The sequence below is a fragment of the Gambusia affinis genome, linkage group LG12 (assembly GCF_019740435.1).
Source record: "Gambusia affinis linkage group LG12, SWU_Gaff_1.0, whole genome shotgun sequence".
Classification (NCBI taxonomy): Eukaryota; Metazoa; Chordata; class Actinopteri; order Cyprinodontiformes; family Poeciliidae; genus Gambusia; species Gambusia affinis.
This window is the reverse complement of record NC_057879.1, coordinates 10143132-10164409: the sequence shown is the minus strand read 5'-3', so window position 1 is coordinate 10164409 and position 21278 is coordinate 10143132. Positions and strand designations below refer to the sequence as shown.

At 40.2% G+C, this 21278-nt stretch overlaps 1 protein-coding gene across 9 annotated transcripts in view; it reads right to left on the bottom strand.

Moving 5' to 3' along the window:
* Window positions 1-11235: 11235 nt before the first annotated feature.
* The window catches only part of LOC122841121 (SPRY domain-containing SOCS box protein 4-like), a 71832-nt gene continuing 61789 nt past the window's right edge, over window positions 11236-21278 (bottom strand). For all 9 annotated transcript variants that reach the window (XM_044134149.1, XM_044134148.1, XM_044134151.1 and 6 more), the window contains one exon: window positions 11236-13876. In XM_044134149.1, the coding sequence (XP_043990084.1) occupies window positions 13749-13876 (128 nt within the window). In that variant the 3' untranslated portion in view covers window positions 11236-13748. The remainder of the gene's footprint in view (window positions 13877-21278) is intronic.

Below are 21278 nucleotides of genomic sequence, written 5' to 3'. Positions count from 1 at the left end.
GCTATTAACTGCATTCTTGGCTCTCTGAGGTCCGTTTCAGCATTATTGAACATGCAGTGCTTATCGGTTAAAAAGCCACATTAAGCTACTAATTAGTCGATTGTATTTCTCCCTCCTTGGGGATGCAGGAAGCGTAGAAATGCACATTCAGCAGAAAGCAGCGTGGCAAGACTTCATCTGCTGAAGCCCTGAACAGTAGGTGTTAAGTCTTTAACTTAATGGTTACCTGTCTGATAGTTTAATTATTTTCTGGAACCCAAACAGAAAGTTGATAGAAAGAAAAAAAAATAATAATTCTGCATGTTTTTATTTTACAATCTGGAAAAAATGCATCCACACCGAAATAGATTAACGGATTTTACTTTCCAAGATATACGGAGAGAACATTGATAGATGCATAATGGATTAAATTGGGTAAAAACTCAAGAAGATGTAGACTTTTTCTCCAAAGTTTGGAGGAGAAGGTGTTATTTCAAGACACACATATGTGAGGTCAGACACTGATGTTGGATGGGAAGATCACTCCACTCTTACTCAACCCACTGTTGTTTTATCTTTAAAGTTACTCACCTTTAGTTCTTGTCTGACCAGGTTGTCAGCAGCACCACAGGGGGCTTTACTCTCACCTGTAGTTTTCACTCTGTACACTGAAGACTTCCAGCTCATCAGATCCTTGACATCCTCAGGAATACTCAGATGATTCTGCAGGCGTTGGGGGTACAGAGAGCTGGTGGATCGCTTTGTGGCACAATGTGGAAACAATCATCTTTTTAATTAGTCTAGTACTGTATTATTATGTTCTCATTTACTGACTTATTCACACCTTCGTAGCAAGAACCATCGTGTAACTGGGACTAATTAGGAACTAAAACGATTTCCATTAGCTTACTAATGTGGTCTGTTGTCATCTCCTGTGCAGCGTTTCGTTTTTATAGGTCTTATGCCACCGTAAAAAGAGCCAATTGCTGAAAACAGGAAAATAATGATGCTCGTGGGTGTGGGTGTGCGTGTGTGTGTGTGGGAACCCAAAGTGAGTGAGGAGGACACGCTGCAGACACAACGTGGAGGTCTGTTTGTTAAAGTGCCTGAGCTTGTTTGAGGTGAGCTTGACATGTTGCTGTTTTAATGAGAGTCTTGATCCTCCAGCTGGAGGATGCATCAGATTCTGTTGGATTGAAGTCATTTGCATTTTTCCTCCCGAATGTGTTGTATTTGCCGCACCAGGAGGGGCATCAGAAGCTGAGTAACGGTTGACATCCTGGGGCGGGACTGCTAAATGATCATCAGCAAACAAAAGGCAGGCAAATTTGCAACCCTGTTTTCTCTCCCTTAGCACGTACCCAAGATTAAAACTCACTGAGACGAAATTAAAAATGCTGTAGCGGTCTGAACCCCCCGGAGAACCGCCAGGCCCATTTCCATCTTCCTGTTGGTCAATATATTATTAGGCCCGAGCAGCAAAGCGCTGCGAAGGCCTATTGTATCTGTACTGTTTCTTATTATTAGGCCCGAGCAGCAAAGCGCTGCGAAGGCCTATTGTATCTGTACTGTTTCTTATTATTATTATTCTTTATTATTCTTCCACCCAAATGAATTGCCTTTTTGGAGGCTTTATCATATTCAAAAACTCACCAAATTTGGCGGACGCATAGAGACTGTTTAAAATTTACGTATTTTAAGGTCGTTGCAAAAATCGCAATAAAAATGGCTCAACAGCGCCACCTAGAAATTTTCAAAAGACCCTTTTCTATTCACTTACTTTGTCGTAGAGACTTGAAATTTGGTACAGTTGTAGAGCTCCCCAAGACGCTCAGAATTTACAATTATTGTCATAGTCCAAGTATCACAGGAAGTCGGCCATTTTGGATCGAAGGTCACATTTTGACCCGATTTTTGCCGTTTACACCCTTCGTATTTGATCGAACTCCTCCTAGGGATTTCGATTGATCGGCTTCAAACTCGGTCAGTCTGATCATAAGGCATGGCCGATTAAAAGTTATCAAAACGGTGAGTTTTTGAGTATGTTGAAGGGGGGTTAGCAGGGGTCAAAGTTCACCTACTTGCCATGAAATTCAAAACAGTTATAACTCCTACACTAAAACTCTCAGAGGAACCAAACTTTCAGTGATTGAGCATCATGGGTTGACCTAAAATACCCTGTGGTCAAATGATGACATCACTAAGGCCACGCCCCCTGAGAACAGGAAGTGTCATATTTTACTGGGAAACGGTCCCTATATTACACCTTTGAACTAATCAACATGAAACTGTGTTAACAGACAGGAAACATGTGGCTGTATAAGATTCCAGCCCCGACCGGCTTTGATGGAGCAGGTGGGCGTGGCGAAGTGACCTCTAACGCCGCTGTCATTCGTTTGGCTCTGAATTCCACAATTTTGGGGCGAGCTGCTCCAAACTCATTAGGATGGATCTTTATCCACCCCAAGACAGGAATCCATAATAAAATTTGGTGGGCGTGGCCTAATTTCTCTATAGCGCCCCCTAGAAAATTTTAAATGATCAGCCCCAAGCTATGGTTTAACCTAGAATTATGAAACTTGGCACACATTTGTATCTTGTCAGGACGTACAAAAAAGTCTCTTGGAGCCATGGTCTCAACCCAACAGGAAGTCGGCCATTTTGGAATAAAGTTCCAAAATTGACCCCATTTTTGATGTTTACAGCCTTTGATCGAACTCCTCCTACAGTTTTTCAGATACAGACTTCAAAATCGCTCAGCACACACTTGAGGCATCAAAGGTGAAAAGTTATCAAAGGAATTGTCGTACTTCAAAGTATGTGGGCGTGGCTATGTGTCAAACTTTGACTATTCGCCATGAAACATAAAACTCTTATAACTCCTACAGTAAAACTCTCAGAGGAACCAAACTTTCAGTGATTGATCATCATGGGTTGACCTAAAAGACCCTGTGGTCAAATGATGACATCACTCAGGCCACGCCCCCTGAGAACAGGAAGTGTCATGTTTTACTGGGAACGGTCGCTATATTACACCTTTGACCTTATCAACTTGAAAGTTTTTCCAGAAACAGAAGACATGCTGGTGTATTTTGGATTCCAGCCCGACCGGCTTTGATGGAGCAGGTGGGCGTGGCGGCGTGCAGTGACCTCTACGCCGCTGTCATTCGTTTGGCTCTGAATTCCACAGTTTTGGGCCAAGCTTCTCCAAACTCATTAGGATGGATCTTTATCCACCTCCTGAAAGAAATCCATAATAAAATTTGGTGGGCGTGGCCTAATGTATTTATGGCGCTGGCTAGAAAATTTTAAATGATCAGCCCCAAGTCATGCTTTAACCTAGAATTACCAAACTTGGTACATATGTGTATCTTTTCAGGACGAACAAAAAAGTCTCTTGGATCCATATTCTAAATCCAACGGATTTTCTGTAATTTTAGATTTTTTAGAAAAAAATATATGCAATTCCCATATCGGCCTCTTGGTGTCACTGTTACTCCACGCATGACTCAGGGGATAATTCCTCAGTATTAGAAACAAGTTCTGTAATGGCCATATTCGCCAGTGGGGTCACTATTACTCCACACATGACTAAGCTCCTCAGACAGGAGGACTTGTTCAGTTTCGTTACTACATGTCCCATGATGCATCTGCTGAGTTTGTAGTTCTACTTTTACGTAGCAATCAAGTTGTTTTTTATGCTTCGTTAGGAAAAAATAGCATTCACGGATAAAATACAATATCAATGCTTTCTTAATCCAGTGTGTATGAAACATGTGTGCGTTTTTATAATGTAAGTATACATTTTCATGTCCGATATTTGCGTTTATATCCCTTATTAGCCCAGGAAATTGTCCTCATATTTCTCTAATGTACAATCACACAACAGAAACGGTGTTGTCTGTTAACAACGAGGAGGCTAGAGAGAGCTAAGCTACGCAGCTAAGCTATCGGAACTAAACTGTCGGAACTAATATGCTGGATAACAACGGTGAGCCGTCCTGATATTACTTCCTCCAACATCCCAAGTTATCTACAAGTTTGCTGGAGGCATGTCGATTCTGGTGAGTGTCAAAATTCACTCTGTTAGGTATTGTGTGATCATGTTTTGCTTTGATTTTTCTCCGGCTGTACACATGTTGAATTCTGAAGTGGGTGAAGTTTGTTTCATCGTTGACTTGCATGGGACGAAAATATTAGAAAACATATCGGTATTAATGCTCATAGCATTAAAGTGCTGATATGGAGGCTCATAAAGCATTTATGCATCTTATGCATGAATATCAAAATTGATGCAAAGATATCGGCGATCGGTGGCATCCATAACTAATTTCTTTTTAGCTTAGTGGTTTCTGTTCTGTATATAAAAGATTATGTGAAGAATGAGCGCTGCAGCAGCGTTCTGTTTTGTGCTGGAAGAGGGAAACCCAAAGCCGCAATGTTAGCGCAGTGAGGATTGACATGATGGCGATGGCAGATCGATCGTTCTTATTAGCAACTGACAGAGTATCAGAGACTGAGAGTATGATGAGATTCTGGCAGTTTGAGACCTTCATTTTCATGCTAATAATGTTAAAAAAACTGTGTTGTTTGCAATATTTTACATCAGTTTAACAAATTTACATTATATATTTTAATTCTAAATTATAAAAAAATTTTTTGTAAATATTTGACATTTTCACAGTGAAATTTTTTTTTTTCAAATCGGATTTTGTTTGAAATCAAAACAAAATTTGTTTTGCTTTTGATCAAATCAAATCAAAATCAAGGATTTGAATGAACTTTAAACTCATTCTTAGAGTTTAAATTAGAGTTTTAATTAATTTTAATTTGAATGCCATGGCTCTTCAGCATTTATGTGGGCTTTAAGGGATTAATTTTGCTTTGAGATCTGTTTACTTTCTTCCTAGTTAAAGAAAGCACATTTCAGCAGCAAGGCATTTAAAAGTGCTTTACACCAAATCAAAGACAAAAACACAATGCAACATAGAATCAACAATCAAAACAAAACATCAAGTCAGGTTTTGTCAATACATTTGCAATTTATTACGTTTCAAATACAACTCTAAACAAGTGGGTTTTTAATTTAGATTTAAAGGAAGTCAGTGTTTCAGCTCTTTTACAATTTTCTTGAAGTTTGTTCCAGATTTGTGGTGCATAGATGCTAAATGCTGCTTCTCCTCATTTGGTTCTGGGGATGCAGAGCAGACCAGAACCAGAAGACCTGAGAGGTCTGGAAGGTTGATACAACAGCAGCAAATCTTTAATGTATTGTGGTGCTAAACCATTCAGTGATTTATAAACTAACAACAGTATTTTAAAGTCTATTGTTTGAGCTACAGGGAGCCAGTGGAGGGACTTTAAAACTGGTGTTATGTGCTCTATCTTCCTGGTTTTAGTGAGAACACGAGCAGCAGCATTATGGATCAGCTGCAGCTGTTTGATTGGTTGGACAGACCTGTGAAGAGGCAGTTGTAATAATCAATGTGGCTGAAGATAAATGCATGGATGAGTTTCTCTAGATCTGGCTGAGACATTAGTCCTTTAATCCTGGAAATGTTCTTCAGGTTATAGTAGGCCATCTTTGTGACTGTCTTTATGTGGCTGTGAAGGTTCAGGTCAGTGTCCATCACTACTCCCAGGATTCGGGCCTGATTGCTGATTTTTAGTTGTAATAACTGAAGCTTTGCACTGACTCTAGATTGTTCCTCTTTAGGTCCAAAGATAATAACTTCAGTTTTGTTTCTGTTCAGCTGGAGAAAGTTTGGCACATTATCTGTTCTAAGCATCTGTTCTGTGTTTGGATGGGTTCTGAGTAACCTGGTGACTTTAGATGTGCCTGCTGCACCACCTGGATAGAATGATTAGTTCATTAGCCCCACCCACTACCCACAGAAAGTCACCATTTTTTCCTGCAGTATGTCTAACTTTTCTCTGTTTTTTATATGGATTTAATCCAGTGCAAACCCACTTAAAATGATAAGGTGATGACATCTGTCAATGCTGGCTGAACAGTGTGGGCGTGGCCAGATGGCTAATGTCAGACCTCGCCATATTCATACGATTGTCTTTAAATCACACACATGGATGATCCGATTGGAACCAAACTTGAAATGTAAGACCTGTGGTAACCTTTAAAGAGCTCAAATGTTTTGAAATGTAATTTGACTCCACTGCGCCCCCTAGGTCAATCCATCCGCTATATCTCCGCCGTAAATGGACCGATCTGCGCCAGATTTTTTGTGAGTCGTCGGGAAGCGCTGCCGAACGCATTCGCGTGTGTCGTGGCGGGCGATCGCGGGAAAGGTTATGACGGCTCTCGCGAGCGGGCGCCGGCTCTGGAAGCGGTGCGAGAGCTTCCGCTGCTGCTGTAACTCAGCGTGGCGGTGAGCGAGCAGTAGCGCTTGCTGCGAGGGCCACGAGGCTGCTTGCAGCTTTAATTATTCTTTATTATTCTTCCACCCAAATGAATTGCCTTTTGGAGGCTTTATCATATTCAAAAACTCACCAAATTTGGCGGACGCATAGAGACTGTTTAAAATTTCGTATTTTAAGGTCGTTGCAAAAATCATAATAAAAATGGCTCAACAGCGCCACCTAGAAATTTTCAAAAGACCCTTTTCTATTCACTTACTTTGTCGTAGAGACTTGAAATTTGGTACAGTTGTAGAGCTCCCCAAGACGCTCAGAATTTACAATTATTGTCATAGTCCAAGTATCACAGGAAGTCGGCCATTTTGGATCGAAGGTCACATTTTGACCCGATTTTTGCCATTTACACCTTCGTATTTGATCGAACTCCTCCTAGGGATTTCGATTGATCGGCTTCAAACTCGGTCAGTCTGATCATAAGGCATGGCCGATTAAAGTTATCAAAACGGTGAGTTTTTGAGTATGTTGAAGGGGGTTAGCAGGGTCAAAGTTCACCTACTTGCCATGAAATTCAAAACAGTTATAACTCCTACACTAAAACTCTCAGAGGAACCAAACTTTCAGTGATTGAGCATCATGGGTTGACCTAAAATACCCTGTGGTCAAATGATGACATCACTAAGGCCACGCCCCCTGAGAACAGGAAGTGTCATATTTTACTGGGAACGGTCCCTATATTACACCTTTGAACTAATCAACATGAAACTGTGTTAACAGACAGGAAACATGTGGCTGTATAAGGGATTCCAGCCCCGACCGGCTTTGATGGAGCAGGTGGGCGGCGCGTGTAAGTGACCTCTAACGCCGCTGTCATTCGTTTGGCTCTGAATTCCACAGTTTTGGGCCAAACTTCTCCAAACTCAGTAGGATGGATCTTTATCCACCCCAAGACAGGAATCCATAATAAAATTTGGTGGGCGTGGCCTAATTTCTCTATAGCGCCCCTAGAAAATTTTAAATGATCAGCCCCAAGCCATGGTTTAACCTAGAATTATGAAACTTACACATTTGTATCTTGTCAGGACGTACAAAAAAGTCTCTTGGAGCCATGGTCTCAACCCAACAGGAAGTCGGCCATTTTGGAATAAAGTTCCAAAATTGACCCCATTTTTGATGTTTACAGCCTTCGTATTTGATCGAACTCCTCCTACAGTTTTTCAGATACAGACTTCAAAATCGCTCAGCACACACTTGAGGCATCAAAGGTGAAAAGTTATCAAAGGAATTGTCGTACTTCAAAGTATGTGGGCGTGGCTATGTGTCAAACTTTGACTATTCGCCATGAAACATAAAACTCTTATAACTCCTACACTAAAACTCTCAGAGGAACCAAACTTTCAGTGATTGATCATCATAGTTTGACATAAAAGACCCTGTGGTCAAATGATGACATCACTAAGGCCACACCCCCTCAGAACAGGAAGTGTCATGTTTTACTGGGAACGGTCACTATCTTACAACTTTGAACTAATCAACTTGAAACTTTTTCCATAGACAGAAAACATGCTGGTGTATTTTGGATTCCAGCCCGACCGGCTTTGATGGAGCAGGTGGGCGTGGCGGCGGCAAGTGACCTCTAACGCCGCTGTCATTCGCTTGGCTCTGAATTCCACAGTTTTGGGCAAAACTTCTCCAAACTCTAGGATGGATCCTTATCCACCCCCTGAAAGAAATCCATAATAAAATTTGGTGGGCGTGGCCTAATGTATTTATGGCGCTGGCTAGAAAATTTTAAATGATCAGCCCCAAGTCATGCTTTAACCTAGAATTACCAAACTTGGTACATATGTGTATCTTTTCAGGACGAACAAAATGTCTCTTGGAGCCATATTCTAAATTCAACGGATTTTCTGTAATTTTAGATTTTTAGAAAAAAATATGTTATTCCCATTAAGTCCTCTTGGTGTCACTGTTACTCCACACATGAATAAGGCGAATTACACAGTATGAGAGAGGTGCTGTAATGGCGATATTAACCACTTGGTGTCACTATCACGCCATACATGACTATGTGTACATTTTTACCACTGCAATTCCCAAAGATGCATCTGTGTATTTTGTAGTTCCACAGTTACGTTGTTTTCGATACTTCTGCTGGCTCGTTGGGATAAAAATAGCCTCCACGGATAACATTAACGATCAATCCTTCCTTAATCCCGTCTGCATGTGCGCTTTTATTATGTAAGTATACATTTCATCTTATTTGCTTATATCACTTATTAGCACTAGAGAACAGAATATGAATATGACGGTTCACAGTCAAGCTAACGCAGCTAAGCTATCTACGCACAGAAGCATGCAGGATTTTATCGGAGAGAGCGCCTGCAGCTGCACTCTGCTTATTAATTTTCCTGAAGTAAGAAAAGAAGAATTTCTGATATTTTTATTATTGAATCATCTTTATAATTAACAAAATTGTGGAGAAAAAAAAAGATTCTCTGTCAAAACATGTTGTACGTAGCGCACGCCAAAGCTTAAATCTTATTTCTCAGTTCGCTTTTTTTATTTGAACCTCCGGTACTTCTAAGAGCGGTTTGCATCCCAGCTTAAAAACATCTTGTACGAGCGCACGCCAAAGCTTAAATCTTATTTCTCAGTTCGGTTTTGTTTATTTGGTGCTTTTTCTGTAAGCTAAAAATGAATAAGCAGAATTTGAACCTCCGGTAGTTCTAAGAGCGGTTTGGATCCCAGCAGAGATTTTTACTGTGTGCGGTTCTGGCTCGATCTTTAGCACACACGCACGCACGCACGCACGCACGCACGCCTCCATCCCCCCACCCTCGAAGGCTTGAATATGACGGTTGACAGTCAAGCTAACGCAGCTCCCTTGTTTTGACTTATGATGTTTTTTCAAAATTGCATAGAAACGAATGAAGAATTGCCTTAATTTTCATGCTAATAATGTTGTAAAACTGTTGTTTGCAATATTTTTACATCAGTTTAAGAAATTTACAGTATATATTGTAATTCTAAATTATAAAAAATATTTTTGTAAATATTTGACATTTTCACAGTGAATGTGTTATTTATTTTTCAAATCGGATTTTGTTTGAAATCAAAACAAAATTTGTTTTGATTTTGATCAAATCAAAAAATCAATGATTTGAATGAACTTTAAACTCATTCTTAGAGTTTAAATTAGAGTTTAAATTAATTTTAATTTTAATGCCATGGCTCTTCAGCATTTATGTGAGCTTTAAGGGATTAATTTTTGCTTTGAGATCTGTTTACTTTCTTCCTAGTTAAAGAAAGCACATTTCAGCAGCAAGGCATTTAAAAGTGCTTTACACCAAATCAAAGACAAAAACACAATGCAACATAGAATCAACAATCAAAACAAAACATCAAGTCAGGTTTTGTCAATACATTTGCAATTTATTACATTTCAAATACAACTCTAAACAAGTGGGTTTTTAATTTAGATTTAAAGGAAGTCAGTGTTTCAGCTCTTTTACAATTTTCTGGAAGTTTGTTCCAGATTTGTGGTGCATAGATGCTAAATGCTGCTTTCTCCTCATTTGGTTCTGGGGATGTAGAGCAGACCAGAACCAGAAGACCTGAGAGGTCTGGAAGGTTGATACAACAGCAGCAAATCTTTAATGTATTGTGGTGCTAAACCATTCAGTGATTTATAAACTAACAACAGTATTTTAAAGTCTATTGTTTGAGCTACAGGAGCCAGTGGAGGGACTTTAAAACTGGTGTTATGTGCTCTATCTTCCTGGTTTTAGTGAGAACACGAGCAGCAGCATTATGGATCAGCTGCAGCTGTTTGATTGGTTGGACAGACCTGTGAAGACGCAGTTGTAATAATCAATGTGGCTGAAGATAAACGCATGGATGAGTTTCTCTAGATCTGGCTGAGACATTAGTCCTTTAATCCTGGAAATGTTCTTCAGGTTATAGTAGGCCATCTTTGTGACTGTCTTTATGTGGCTATGAAGGTTCAGGTCAGTGTCCATCACTACTCCCAGGATTCGGGCCTGATTGCTGATTTTAGTTGTAATAACTGAAGCTTTGCACTGACTCTAGATTGTTCCTCTTTAGGTCCAAAGATAATAACTTCAGTTTTGTTTCTGTTCAGCTGGAGAAAGTTTGGCACATTATCTGTTCTAAGCATCTGTTCTGTGTTTGGATGGGTTCTGAGTAACCTGGTGACTTTAGATGTGCCGCTGCTGCACCACCTGGATAGAATGATTAGTTCATTAGCCCCACCCACTACCCACAGAAAGTCACCATTTTTTCCTGCAGTATGTCTAACTTTTCTCTGTTTTTTATATGGATTTAATCCAGTGCAAACCCACTTAAAATGATAAGGTGATGACATCTGTCAATGCTGGCTGAACAGTGTGGGCGTGGCCAGATGGCGAATGTCAGACCCTCGCCATATTCATACGATTGTCTTTAAATCACACATGGATGATCCGATTGGAACCAAACTTGAAATGTAAGACCTGTGGTAACCTTTAAAGAGCTCAAATGTTTTGAAATGTAATTTGACTCCACTGCGCCCCCTAGGTCAATCCATCCGCTATATCTCCGCCGTAAATGGACCGATCTGCGCCAGATTTTTTGTGAGTCGTCGGGAAGCGCTGCCGAACGCATTCGCGTGTGTCGTGTGGCGGGCGATCGGGCGGGAAAGGTTCGCGACGGCTCCCGCTGCGGAGCGGGCGCCGGCTCTGGAAACGGTGCGAGAGCTTCCGCGGCTGCTGTAACTCCGCGGTGGCCGGCGAGCCGGAGCAGCGCTTGCTGCGAGGGCCGCACGAGGCTGCTTGCAGCTTTAATTTCCTTTGCTTCTACTGAAAGAAAAAAGGCGAGGAAGCATTTTAATGTCACTTGGCTTTTATTCACATTTCATACTTCTGTCTAATTGATTCCGCTAAACTCTTGAAATGGTCCCATTCTCTTCCTTCCAACCAATAAAAACAGAAGACCATAGCCATTGCAAATAATAATAATAATAATAATAATAATAAAAGCAGCATTGAAGTAACAAGTTTGAGTTTCCGTCTCCCTTCATCGTCAGCATCGTTTGAACAAAATCAACCTGAATGTCACAAACACACAGCTAGCTTGTGATAAATAAACCCTGTCCATCCTTTCATTATCGGATGGAAAAGGTTTTACACTGAACAACACAAATAAAGTTGAAAAAGTGACTCAAGCCATTTTTAAGGAAGTAGAAATCGATTGGTCTTGTGGTTGTGGACTGGTCGTCTATATATTGTGTGCGGATCCAGCAGCACACCTGCTGTGCCTCTACAGCCGGGTCCCTAGGTCCTGCTACAGCCTCTCTTATAGATCCAGTCGAACTCTGGTCTCCTAAGAAGTGAAAGCAGTCGCGTGGAGAGCTGACACACACGCTGCTTGCTACCAAATGAGCTACAGCGGGGGGCGCTACAAACAACAGCCGGCGTCTCTTTGCGCCATGCAGGCACTGGTTACACGGCCTGCATCTCTACGACCGATGGCTTCCACCAAAATAACTTTGGTTGTGATTTGACATTGCTGTAAAAGGATTAGTGTCACGCGAGGAACGATTTTCAAAGAAAAGAAAGACTAGCTTAACCAAAACAAAAGGCAGATTTCTTCTAACTGATTGAGAAATGAAGCCCCTTTCAGACATGTTTCTGAAGGTAAAGTCAAATTTACCTCAACACTTGGATCTTCTGTCTTATTTCATAGTATTTCTCTGCGTAGTGTGGTGTTGTAAATTAAATTCAGTGAACCAATAATTTTTTTCTTACTATGTTTTTTCCGGAAGTTTTAAACCTTAACCGTTATGAAAACGCCACTGGATAACAGGTAAGCGACCTGAGGGTGATAGTAAATCACTTGATTTAGCTTAAAAAAACATCATGATTACTTCTATAAAATAGAAGGAATCATTTGAAATCTGCCAAACTTTTATTCAGTAACTCAGAGATTATTTACTTATGCACCGACAGGATGCTAAAAAACAAAACAAAAAACCTTTGTGTTTGTTTTGTGCATGAATGCATTTAAAAAAAGCAATTTTTTGAAATTGTTTTTCACATGACGGACAGAGCGCAGCGTGTAGCATAGAGACGCTACACGCTCTATGCTAGGACAAAGTTTCTGTGAGTTTCTGTGAAAAAAGAAACTAGGACAAAGAGTCAATTTTGAATTTTTAACCAACTTCAAACACATTTATCTAACCAACAAGCACGGACGGTAATTAAACTGAGGTAAATAGGCTGCAAAGACCAGCTTGTAAATGCTGCAAGACGGCATAACCTACATGCCCTTAAAGACGATGATCTATATAATTTTAAAGATGGAATTAAGTTAAAAAAAAGAGAGAAGAAGAATGCTTATGTGGGGAACTATGAACATGTTTTATTCTAGTTTTAACCCGTAAAAGCCAAACTTACATCAGATTCTTTCTAAGGCAAACTTTCACAATACTGCAAATTAACCATATCTGTTTAATATAAAAATATTTAGTATATCAATCAGAAATTCAACTAAAAACTAATTAAAGAGTTGCCAATTTTTATAGTTTAATGTCTCATGCTGAGGAGTCGATTAAGAATGTTTTTTGTTAAAAAGAAGGATTAAGAAGAGTGCGATAAACAGCATTAAATGTCTGAAAAAGGCTTCGTTCTCTTCAGATAAGGATGTGCTGTGCGGATCTGTACACACACCTCCCAGATGTGTGCTGATGTAATCTGTCTGCAGTGTGAGCTGATGTGCAGGCCTGGGGTCAGTCACATAAATACATCAGTGCCAAAACTCCTAATGGACATTTTGGATTCTGCCGCCGGCCACCTGTGCCAGTGTGGATTATGAACAGACATCAGCTGCAATGATATGGTCAGTGAGTGTATGTCAGAAAGGCCTCCATGGATGGGATTAGTGTGCTTACTTTTTTCAGTTTTTTTTTTCTTTTAATTATTATTATTCTCACCACTAGATGGCGATGTTTGCTTTCGCCACCTAACACGGCTGTGCCATCAGAGGATGGGCTTTCAGTCTCGATGAAAGAGACACTGATGTGACGCTGCCATCAATAATTTATTTCAAGTCTAAAACCAAAAAGAAGCAGCCTAAAATAAAAAAACGAAAGAAAGAAGAAGCTGGTGTGGTCCGATTGTTGGAAAGCCTGAATTCCCTCTCCTCCCCCCAGTTCATCTGCCTTCGTCCTTATCCGTCCTTGTACGGATTCATGAGAGCTGCGGTGCTCCAGTGTGGACGTTCTTCAATCAATCAGCCCCTCTGTGCGACCTCAAGTTCACCTTTTCATCGTCCATCTGCAGAATCTCTGGTGGCCTGCTCTGTGTCCTTGTTGTCCCAGTTGGATCTGCCGGTGTCGGTCACTGGTACTGGAGGTAATTTTTGAGGGACTGGGGCAGAGGGAGGCTCTCAATTTCCTTGAGCCGTTCCCGACCCAACGCCAGGCGGGCCGCACGTCGACACAGGTCCATGAGCGGCAGCGGCTCAGCTGAGGAGAGCGGAGAACAGAAAGGGTTAGAGAAGCTACGTCAAATTGTCTTTTTCAAACATCTGCAGCGTATTTTTATATTTGCTGAGTGAATGAAAGACCAACACAGTGGCTCTATAATTATTTACGTGCATTACTTAATGACACTTGTTGCTAATGACTCCTGAGCTTATGCGCAACTGGATCATTAGTGCGCCACACTGAAAACAAAAACAGACTGATGTTGTGGGGGGTTTTTTCACTGCCATTTCAGAGGAATAGTTAGCGAGGTAACAGATGCTACAGGCTGCAGCACAACATTAACAGAGCAGACAGGAAGCTGCATCATGAAAAACTGGCTGAAATATGGTCCAGTATGCAGATACATATAAAAATCATTCACGCCCTGTGAAGGATTTTATACATTGTCAGAGTCAGAGAGTAAATAATATTTTTTCAGGACCAAAGCAAGCAGTAGATTATAGTAAAGTGGAAGGAAATGGTCAAAGTTCTGAAAATATTTAAAGTGTAAACCCAAGATCTACTTTGTTTTTTGCTGAAGAATTATCTACATTGTTTATTTAGAGCGCTATCTTTATTTTTCAGTGCAAATTTTGACATTTTCAAAAGCCTGAAGATTAAAAAAAAAGCACAGCTGGTGAACACATCCTTCAAAAATCTTGCAGTTGTAACTGTGGCAAAACGTAGCAGCTCAAAAATATTTACTCCAAGACGTCGAACACAAAGGCATTTGGATTGCAAAATTGGATTGTGTTGGTCTATCATGTGAAACCCCTATAAAATAAATAAACTCTGATTCTAATGTGACACAATTAGAAAGGAGAAAAAGCTCAAGGATTTGAATATCAACAACTTTGTGGGATTTACCTGAAACCAGACTAACGTGGTTATTCTGCATTGCTTCTCTTTCTCAGACCCATATTTTGTTTACGGAGTTGAAAGAAAAAAAGAACAAAAAATGGAGACAGCGTGTGGATCTCCTCTGTGAGGACATCTGTGTCTTACACACTCAAAGCCCGCTTTAAAAAGGAGGCTGGAGCAGAGACAGCCCATCAGTCCCTGCCGCTCTCATTGAGGACACGCACACGGTGCCATCACCTGTTGTAACTCTGGACGTCCTCTACCGCCTGCCCCTGGAGCTGCAGCGCTCCCTGCATGCATGTGTTCAAGGTTAAACCCACAGGATAAAAGACAGCCCACCCTCCACACACTCACACATTCAGAGTCACGACGCATAATCCACCCATCATGAACGTGTGTCCTTGCACTGCCACTGTCGCATTAAAGCTCGCCAACACTCAGAAAAGGCACAACTCCCCCATTTGTGGACAGTCAGTAGTTTTTGTCTGCTCTACCCTCTGTTTGACTCGGGACGATGCTTTCATCCCGGAAACCACATTTAAACCAAAACTATAGACAGAGCTACTGATAAATAAAAGATTTGGTACGTTCAATTTCATTCACGATGGGAAGACAACTGAACCAAACTGCCTCAAGAGTAAAAAGTATTTCATCTCATTAACGTAAGATGCACCAAAAAAAAATTCTTTCATCTGCAAAAGTGCAAGATCTTAGCATTTTATACTTGATGAAAAAAGGTTTTTACAGAAACACTAACACTTATGTATAAAGTAAAAAACAATCACTAGATTTTATCCAGCTTTGAAGTAAAATCCCAACAAAATCTTTCACTAAATGTCGGAGCGTGACTGTTTATTTACTAAAAGTATGGAAATAAAGAGCAGCATTTTTTTTACACGTTTTTTTTCTCTCCTGCTGATATAAAATATCCATCTGCTACTGATTTTTGAAACAAACATTGACAGAAAAGGATCCCGGAGTTTGGGAATCAACCCGATCAAAGCTGCAGTTTTGGAGAAGTTCAATGCGGAAATACTTAAATCAGTTTCAACCTCACTCAAATCCTTACCCTTGCTTATTTATCAATTGATGGACAAATGTTCACTTGCTGACTAACATGCCTCACACCCTCCACCAGGCGATATAACGACAGGGTAGTAAACGCATGTCGGTGGTCATAATCTTATGCCTGATCGGTGCAGGTAAGAGGATGTGACAGAAGCTGATGTGTAAAGTTTGGTCTAAAATACACACCAGCATGCTTTACATAAAGCTGGATTCTAATGCTTAATAAGGGCTATTTTACGCAATCAGAACAGCATGCAGTGGACTTTGCTGTGTTCTCCTTCTGAAAGCTGATGAAGAACAAAGCAGACTCCAAATAGACCAGAGATGCTAAGCTGGCTTTAGTGCCTTGTTGGCCAGAGACCAGCGAGGAACAGAGTGTTTACCGACACCTGCTCGTGATTAATGCCCCTTTTTGTTCCAACAGGGTAACATAATGCAGATAATTTGCTTCGCGTAAAAGTATCTCTTTACAAACAAGCTATAGGAACGACAGAATCCAAACCAAATACACAGAAAAAAAATACAGAAATAATTGTCGCAACCAAACTCGTCGAAAACTGACAAAGACAGATGAATGTTAGGGATACAGTTTCTGCAAGGCTTATTTTAGATCAGGCATAAGTGGCTAATTACCTCTTTTGGAGAAAGAAAAGCCAATTTCTTGTCTTGATTTGTAGCTGGAAGCCCCTGTGTGAGTGCAGGAGACTTATTAAACTGCAGTAGACTGGAGCTGGGAACTTCCATTTGCTGCTAGAGACGCTACAACAATTTTTTAATCACAGGGAGCTAACTGCAAGGGTATTTGTGTGTGTGCATGCATGGGTGTGTGTGTGTGTGTGTGTGTGTGTGTGTGTGTGTGCACTTGTCAAAAGAACCAATTTAACAGCAAATCCAATTAATTTGAGTGTGCTTGGAGGCTCTTCAGCGTAGTTTCTGTTATGTAGAGGCGGTCTAAGCAGACAGCAGTGTGGCTGCTATCAGGAGGGAGCCGGTGTGTCTTCTGTGTGTCTGTGTCTCCTGCTTTTTTCCCTACTCTCTGTCTCTCTGGAGAAAACACTGAAAATGTAAAAATATTGCCAGAGAGAAGTAGACTGAAAATGAAAAGATTCACAAGCTGTAACTCCCACCTCCTGAAATAGAAACTTAAAATCAAAGGAGCTCCAGAAGTTTGAGACTCATCAGGTTTACCTTCAGAGGTTTCATTTAATGCGCCTCATTAGTCATGACTGTGGAGACTCTAAGGTATCCTAGCGTAACGTTTGGGTCATTTCCATATTATTTGTCCGCTAAACATTGTGTAATTTGAAGTTTAAGAGGTTTACAGCCTATTTATTACCCTTCTTCATTAGATATACACCAGATCTGGTACACAGGAGGAGGCAATCTGATTGTAATTGTAATCAAACGTTTTACACTTAACTTGCTCCGACCAGTGAATGTTATCTGTTCTCTAACTGTTGAATGACCCAAAGCTAAATGCTAACAGCCTGGATCGTTGGTGGAGGAAACTCAGTTAGCTGTTTATCACTGAGGTGTTCAGAAAGAAGATAGAGGAAGCCATTTTCAATGGATGGCGTATATAACAACTGAATATCTTTTCAGGTGCTATTTGAGTTGAAAAAGAGTAAATTAAATCTATTTTAATTATTATTATTTTATTTATTTATTAAGAAATTCAGGCTAAAACCATGTTTTACTATAAAAATTTTATATCTGCTGATGAGTTCTAGTTTAAATTAATGCAAAAAGGGGGAAAAGAGTATTCTGTTCTTAATAAAGGAGAAATTCAAAATAAGTTAAAATCTCTTTCAGCAAGTCAGAGCTTTGCAAAATCTGTAATCGGAAATTGGCCACAAACTCCCAGCTGGGTTCATCCCTGGTCTTAACTGTTTCAAAGCCCAGGCTTCAGCCCGAGTGCTGCAAATTGTTTGTGCATACAGTTCCAGCTCCAGCTGGCTGCGATGCTCTATAAATGGCAAACTGAATAAAAGCTCTTCATTAATCATCCGCTGCCTTCAGATGTTCATAATGGGCTTGTATTGCCTGATAACTCTAATTTGCTGGGCTTAATAACTAAACAAATTCGCCGAAACAAATCAAGGCAAAAACCAAATCTCACTTAATGACTCTGATTCCATCGTGTTTGATTCTATAAGTTTATCCTTAAGTGAGAAAAGGTAATAAAGCGATATACTGTGGATCATCAGCCACTGGGTCATTTGCATCTGCGTCATTACGCGTTCAGAGTGGAAGGGCTTCATATCGCAGTACGACCAGTAGTTCAGAAAAAGACACGCATGCAGTTTCCGATACATTAAGCAAGCTTCTATTTATGATGCTAAACTAGTTTAGTTTAATCGTTTCATAATAGCAATTTTCAAAGAACAGGTAAACATTTATAATTTTTTTAGCTGGATTAATATATAAGAAAGTAGTAAAGTACTTTACTAATGCAAATAAAAAGAAGAGAGGAAGGAAAACATTTCTGTCTTTCTTTTTGCTTTTTTTTCCAGGTTCTTCCTGTTGAGAATCAAACCAGCAACTTATTGTTTTTTTTTTTTTGTTTGTTTGTTTGGTTTTGTTTTGTTTTTTTTACCTTCCTCAACCGCTCAAAAGGAATCCCTTTAAACTTGAGAGACATCAGGGTGAGTTCTGGGAGAGTCGGCCCGTCGTAATGAGGAACTTCTGCTCTGATCCCGCATCTTTCTATGAATATGAACCGAGACCTCTGATCTACTGCAGCGGGAACAACGAGTCATATGGGAAAGCAATGTGACGCGACGCCTGTAATGAGATGCAGCACAGAGTGGTGAAGAGCCCGATTTGTAGTCTGTGGAAAATGATAATGGGAGTGAGGAAAGAAAATGGCAAAAGCAGCATCTCTTTTTATTGATGGATGTAAAAACTAACCTGGGGGGAAATAAAAGCCGACAAAGGTATAGGTTTAAAGGGGGAAGAAAAAGAGAAGTTCGGAAAAAGAAGAAAGGCTTTTTTTTGGTTTCTTTTGCTCAAAGGAGAACAAAATGAGTTTTTTCAGATGCATATGGAAACAACATTCATAGTAAGGTTCGAGTCTCTACTGCAGCTGCCTCTTTTATGTGAACCTGAACACAAAAGAAAAGGATCATCAACTTCTCTGCTGCACCACTCACTGGTTCTAATTAACTCTGCTACATTTGGGAGGAAAACTCTGGCTGTGAAGTTTTATTATAGTTAAAGTGGAAGCTAGAGGGTCTAAGTAGTTATATTTAAATAATACTGCAGTTCTGTGTGCAGGTGGGTGATCGTAGATCCTCACATTAAATCTGACTGGAATGAAACAAGAATTATAAAACAGTTCCTTTAGACTTTTAAAGTATGACTACTTTACATGCTGCTTCTATGAGCTTGTTAGGGTCGGGAGCATTAATAAATCCTGCTGTAAAGGAAACCAGCAGGATTTATTTAGTGGCCAAAATATGTAAACAAAACCACAAAGGGTGTCGAAGTCATATGAGAAGAAAGTCAAATCTAATTTCCCTCAAAACTGAAACCTTTTATCACGCTATCCAGGATGTCAAATCCAACTTTCTGAATAAGGTCACAGTTGTTTATTCCCTGGTTAGAGATGGTTGAATTATTTTCCATTCAACCATGAGGTTTGTTTCTGACAGGAAAGGGGACAGACATCTTGCAAAAGGTAATAAATTAATGAAAAAGGAGCATCAGTAAAAAAAATAAAATAAAATTTACAGATTGAATGCCTCCCTGCCATCACCCTAATATTTAACTCAAATCTGCTTTCTGACTGAGCCACTCCAAGGCATCAATATTGGCTGTTAGTCCAAAGAAATAAATGGAAGGATTATTTTAATGCTGAAACTGTGAGGTGCATTAATCATTTTGATCTTGAATGTACGTTCAGCATCACCAGGGTTGCAGCGCTATTGTTGCAGACGTCCCTGAATAAACAGAAAACGCTACCAAAATAGTGACGCCACTGTAATTAATGTTTGCTACTTCACTTTTTTTTTTTTTTTTTCCCGCCAGGGGGTCTTTTTGTGGGCTCTAGTGTCCCTTATTCGAAAGCAGGCTGACAGGAAAGGGGGAAGAAGAGTGGGGAAGACATGCAGCAAATGTCAGCCAGGTCCAGGAATCGAACCCGCGACCGCCGCGTCGAGGACTGAAGGCCTCCAAACGTGGGTCGCGCTACCCCCTACGCCACCACAGCATGCCCTTGCTACTTCACATTTGACATCATTCTCACTCTTTCGTCAAGAAAATAAATGAGACAGCGTCAGTGGAGGATATATATTTCTACTCAAGACGGATACACCAACAAGGTACGAAGGGATAAAATGTTATTTTCCATTTAACTCGACCAACAGGGAAATTAGAAAAGTTAAACTATATTCCTAACTTGCCGTCGTAAGCTCTTTGACAACTTTCTGTTTGTGCTGAGTTATGAATATGAACTGCAGTTCAAACTATAAACTTTAATAGAGACGAGTTGTGGGAGATCCAGACTTATTCAGCCCCATTTCTATTAAAACAGCACCCTGTTTTTTTAATAGAGTCTGTTGCATGTATCACAGCTCAGTTTTAGAAAGATCCAACATCGTTCATACATGACACATCATTAATAATCATTCATACTGACAACAAAGTCCTGCAAACCAAATAGAACAAAATAAAGTAAAATGTCACTGTTGTAAATAAGAACAAGATGTTACAATCTCATGTTGGAATTAGCCTCAAATTTGAATTTCTGAAACAAATGCCTGCAAAGTCTATGTAAATGAGTCTGGGTTTAAAAGAGTGCTGACAGACCACAAGGAGCTGGGGCTGTGTGGCTGATTGACAGGAAACATGGTCCCAACAAGAGGCCTGTCAGCCGAAACAATGGAGGGGATTAGAAAACGTCATTATCAAGGTGGCAAAAGGCGCTGGTTTCTCTCAGTCAGCTGCGTCTACAATTTGGAGCAGGAAGAAACAGAATGGGAAGGTTGTGGAAGGGAAGCGTCCAAGAAGACCGAGAGACATCAAAGCATCGGGACAGAAAACAAATGTTTTTAAAAAAAAAAGAAAGAAAAGGAAAGAAAAATGTACAGAAACAGGAGTCAGTGTTTGTGAGCAAACTGCAGAAAGTCAGCTAAAGAAAATGTAGTTAGACGTAAACTGATCTCGGCTTTGCAAGCACCATTACAGGAGGACACACTTTAACTGAGCTGTGTGATCTCTCATTCTGCACCAGCCAAAGAAATGTGATATGAAATCACATCGGATATCTTAGAGAAAAAAATATCTTTTTCTTCTTTACTCTCAAGTCTTCCTCTCTCTTTTCGCTTCCTCTTCATCTCATCTGTAACTCTAAACTTTCATTTTCCACCCTTGTGGGTTTTTTTTTAGTGCTACATAAATAAACCTGGTAGGGACTCCTCCATCAACAAAGCCCTGCTGCTGCTTTTTAAAGTTCTTCTTTTTTACTCTAAAA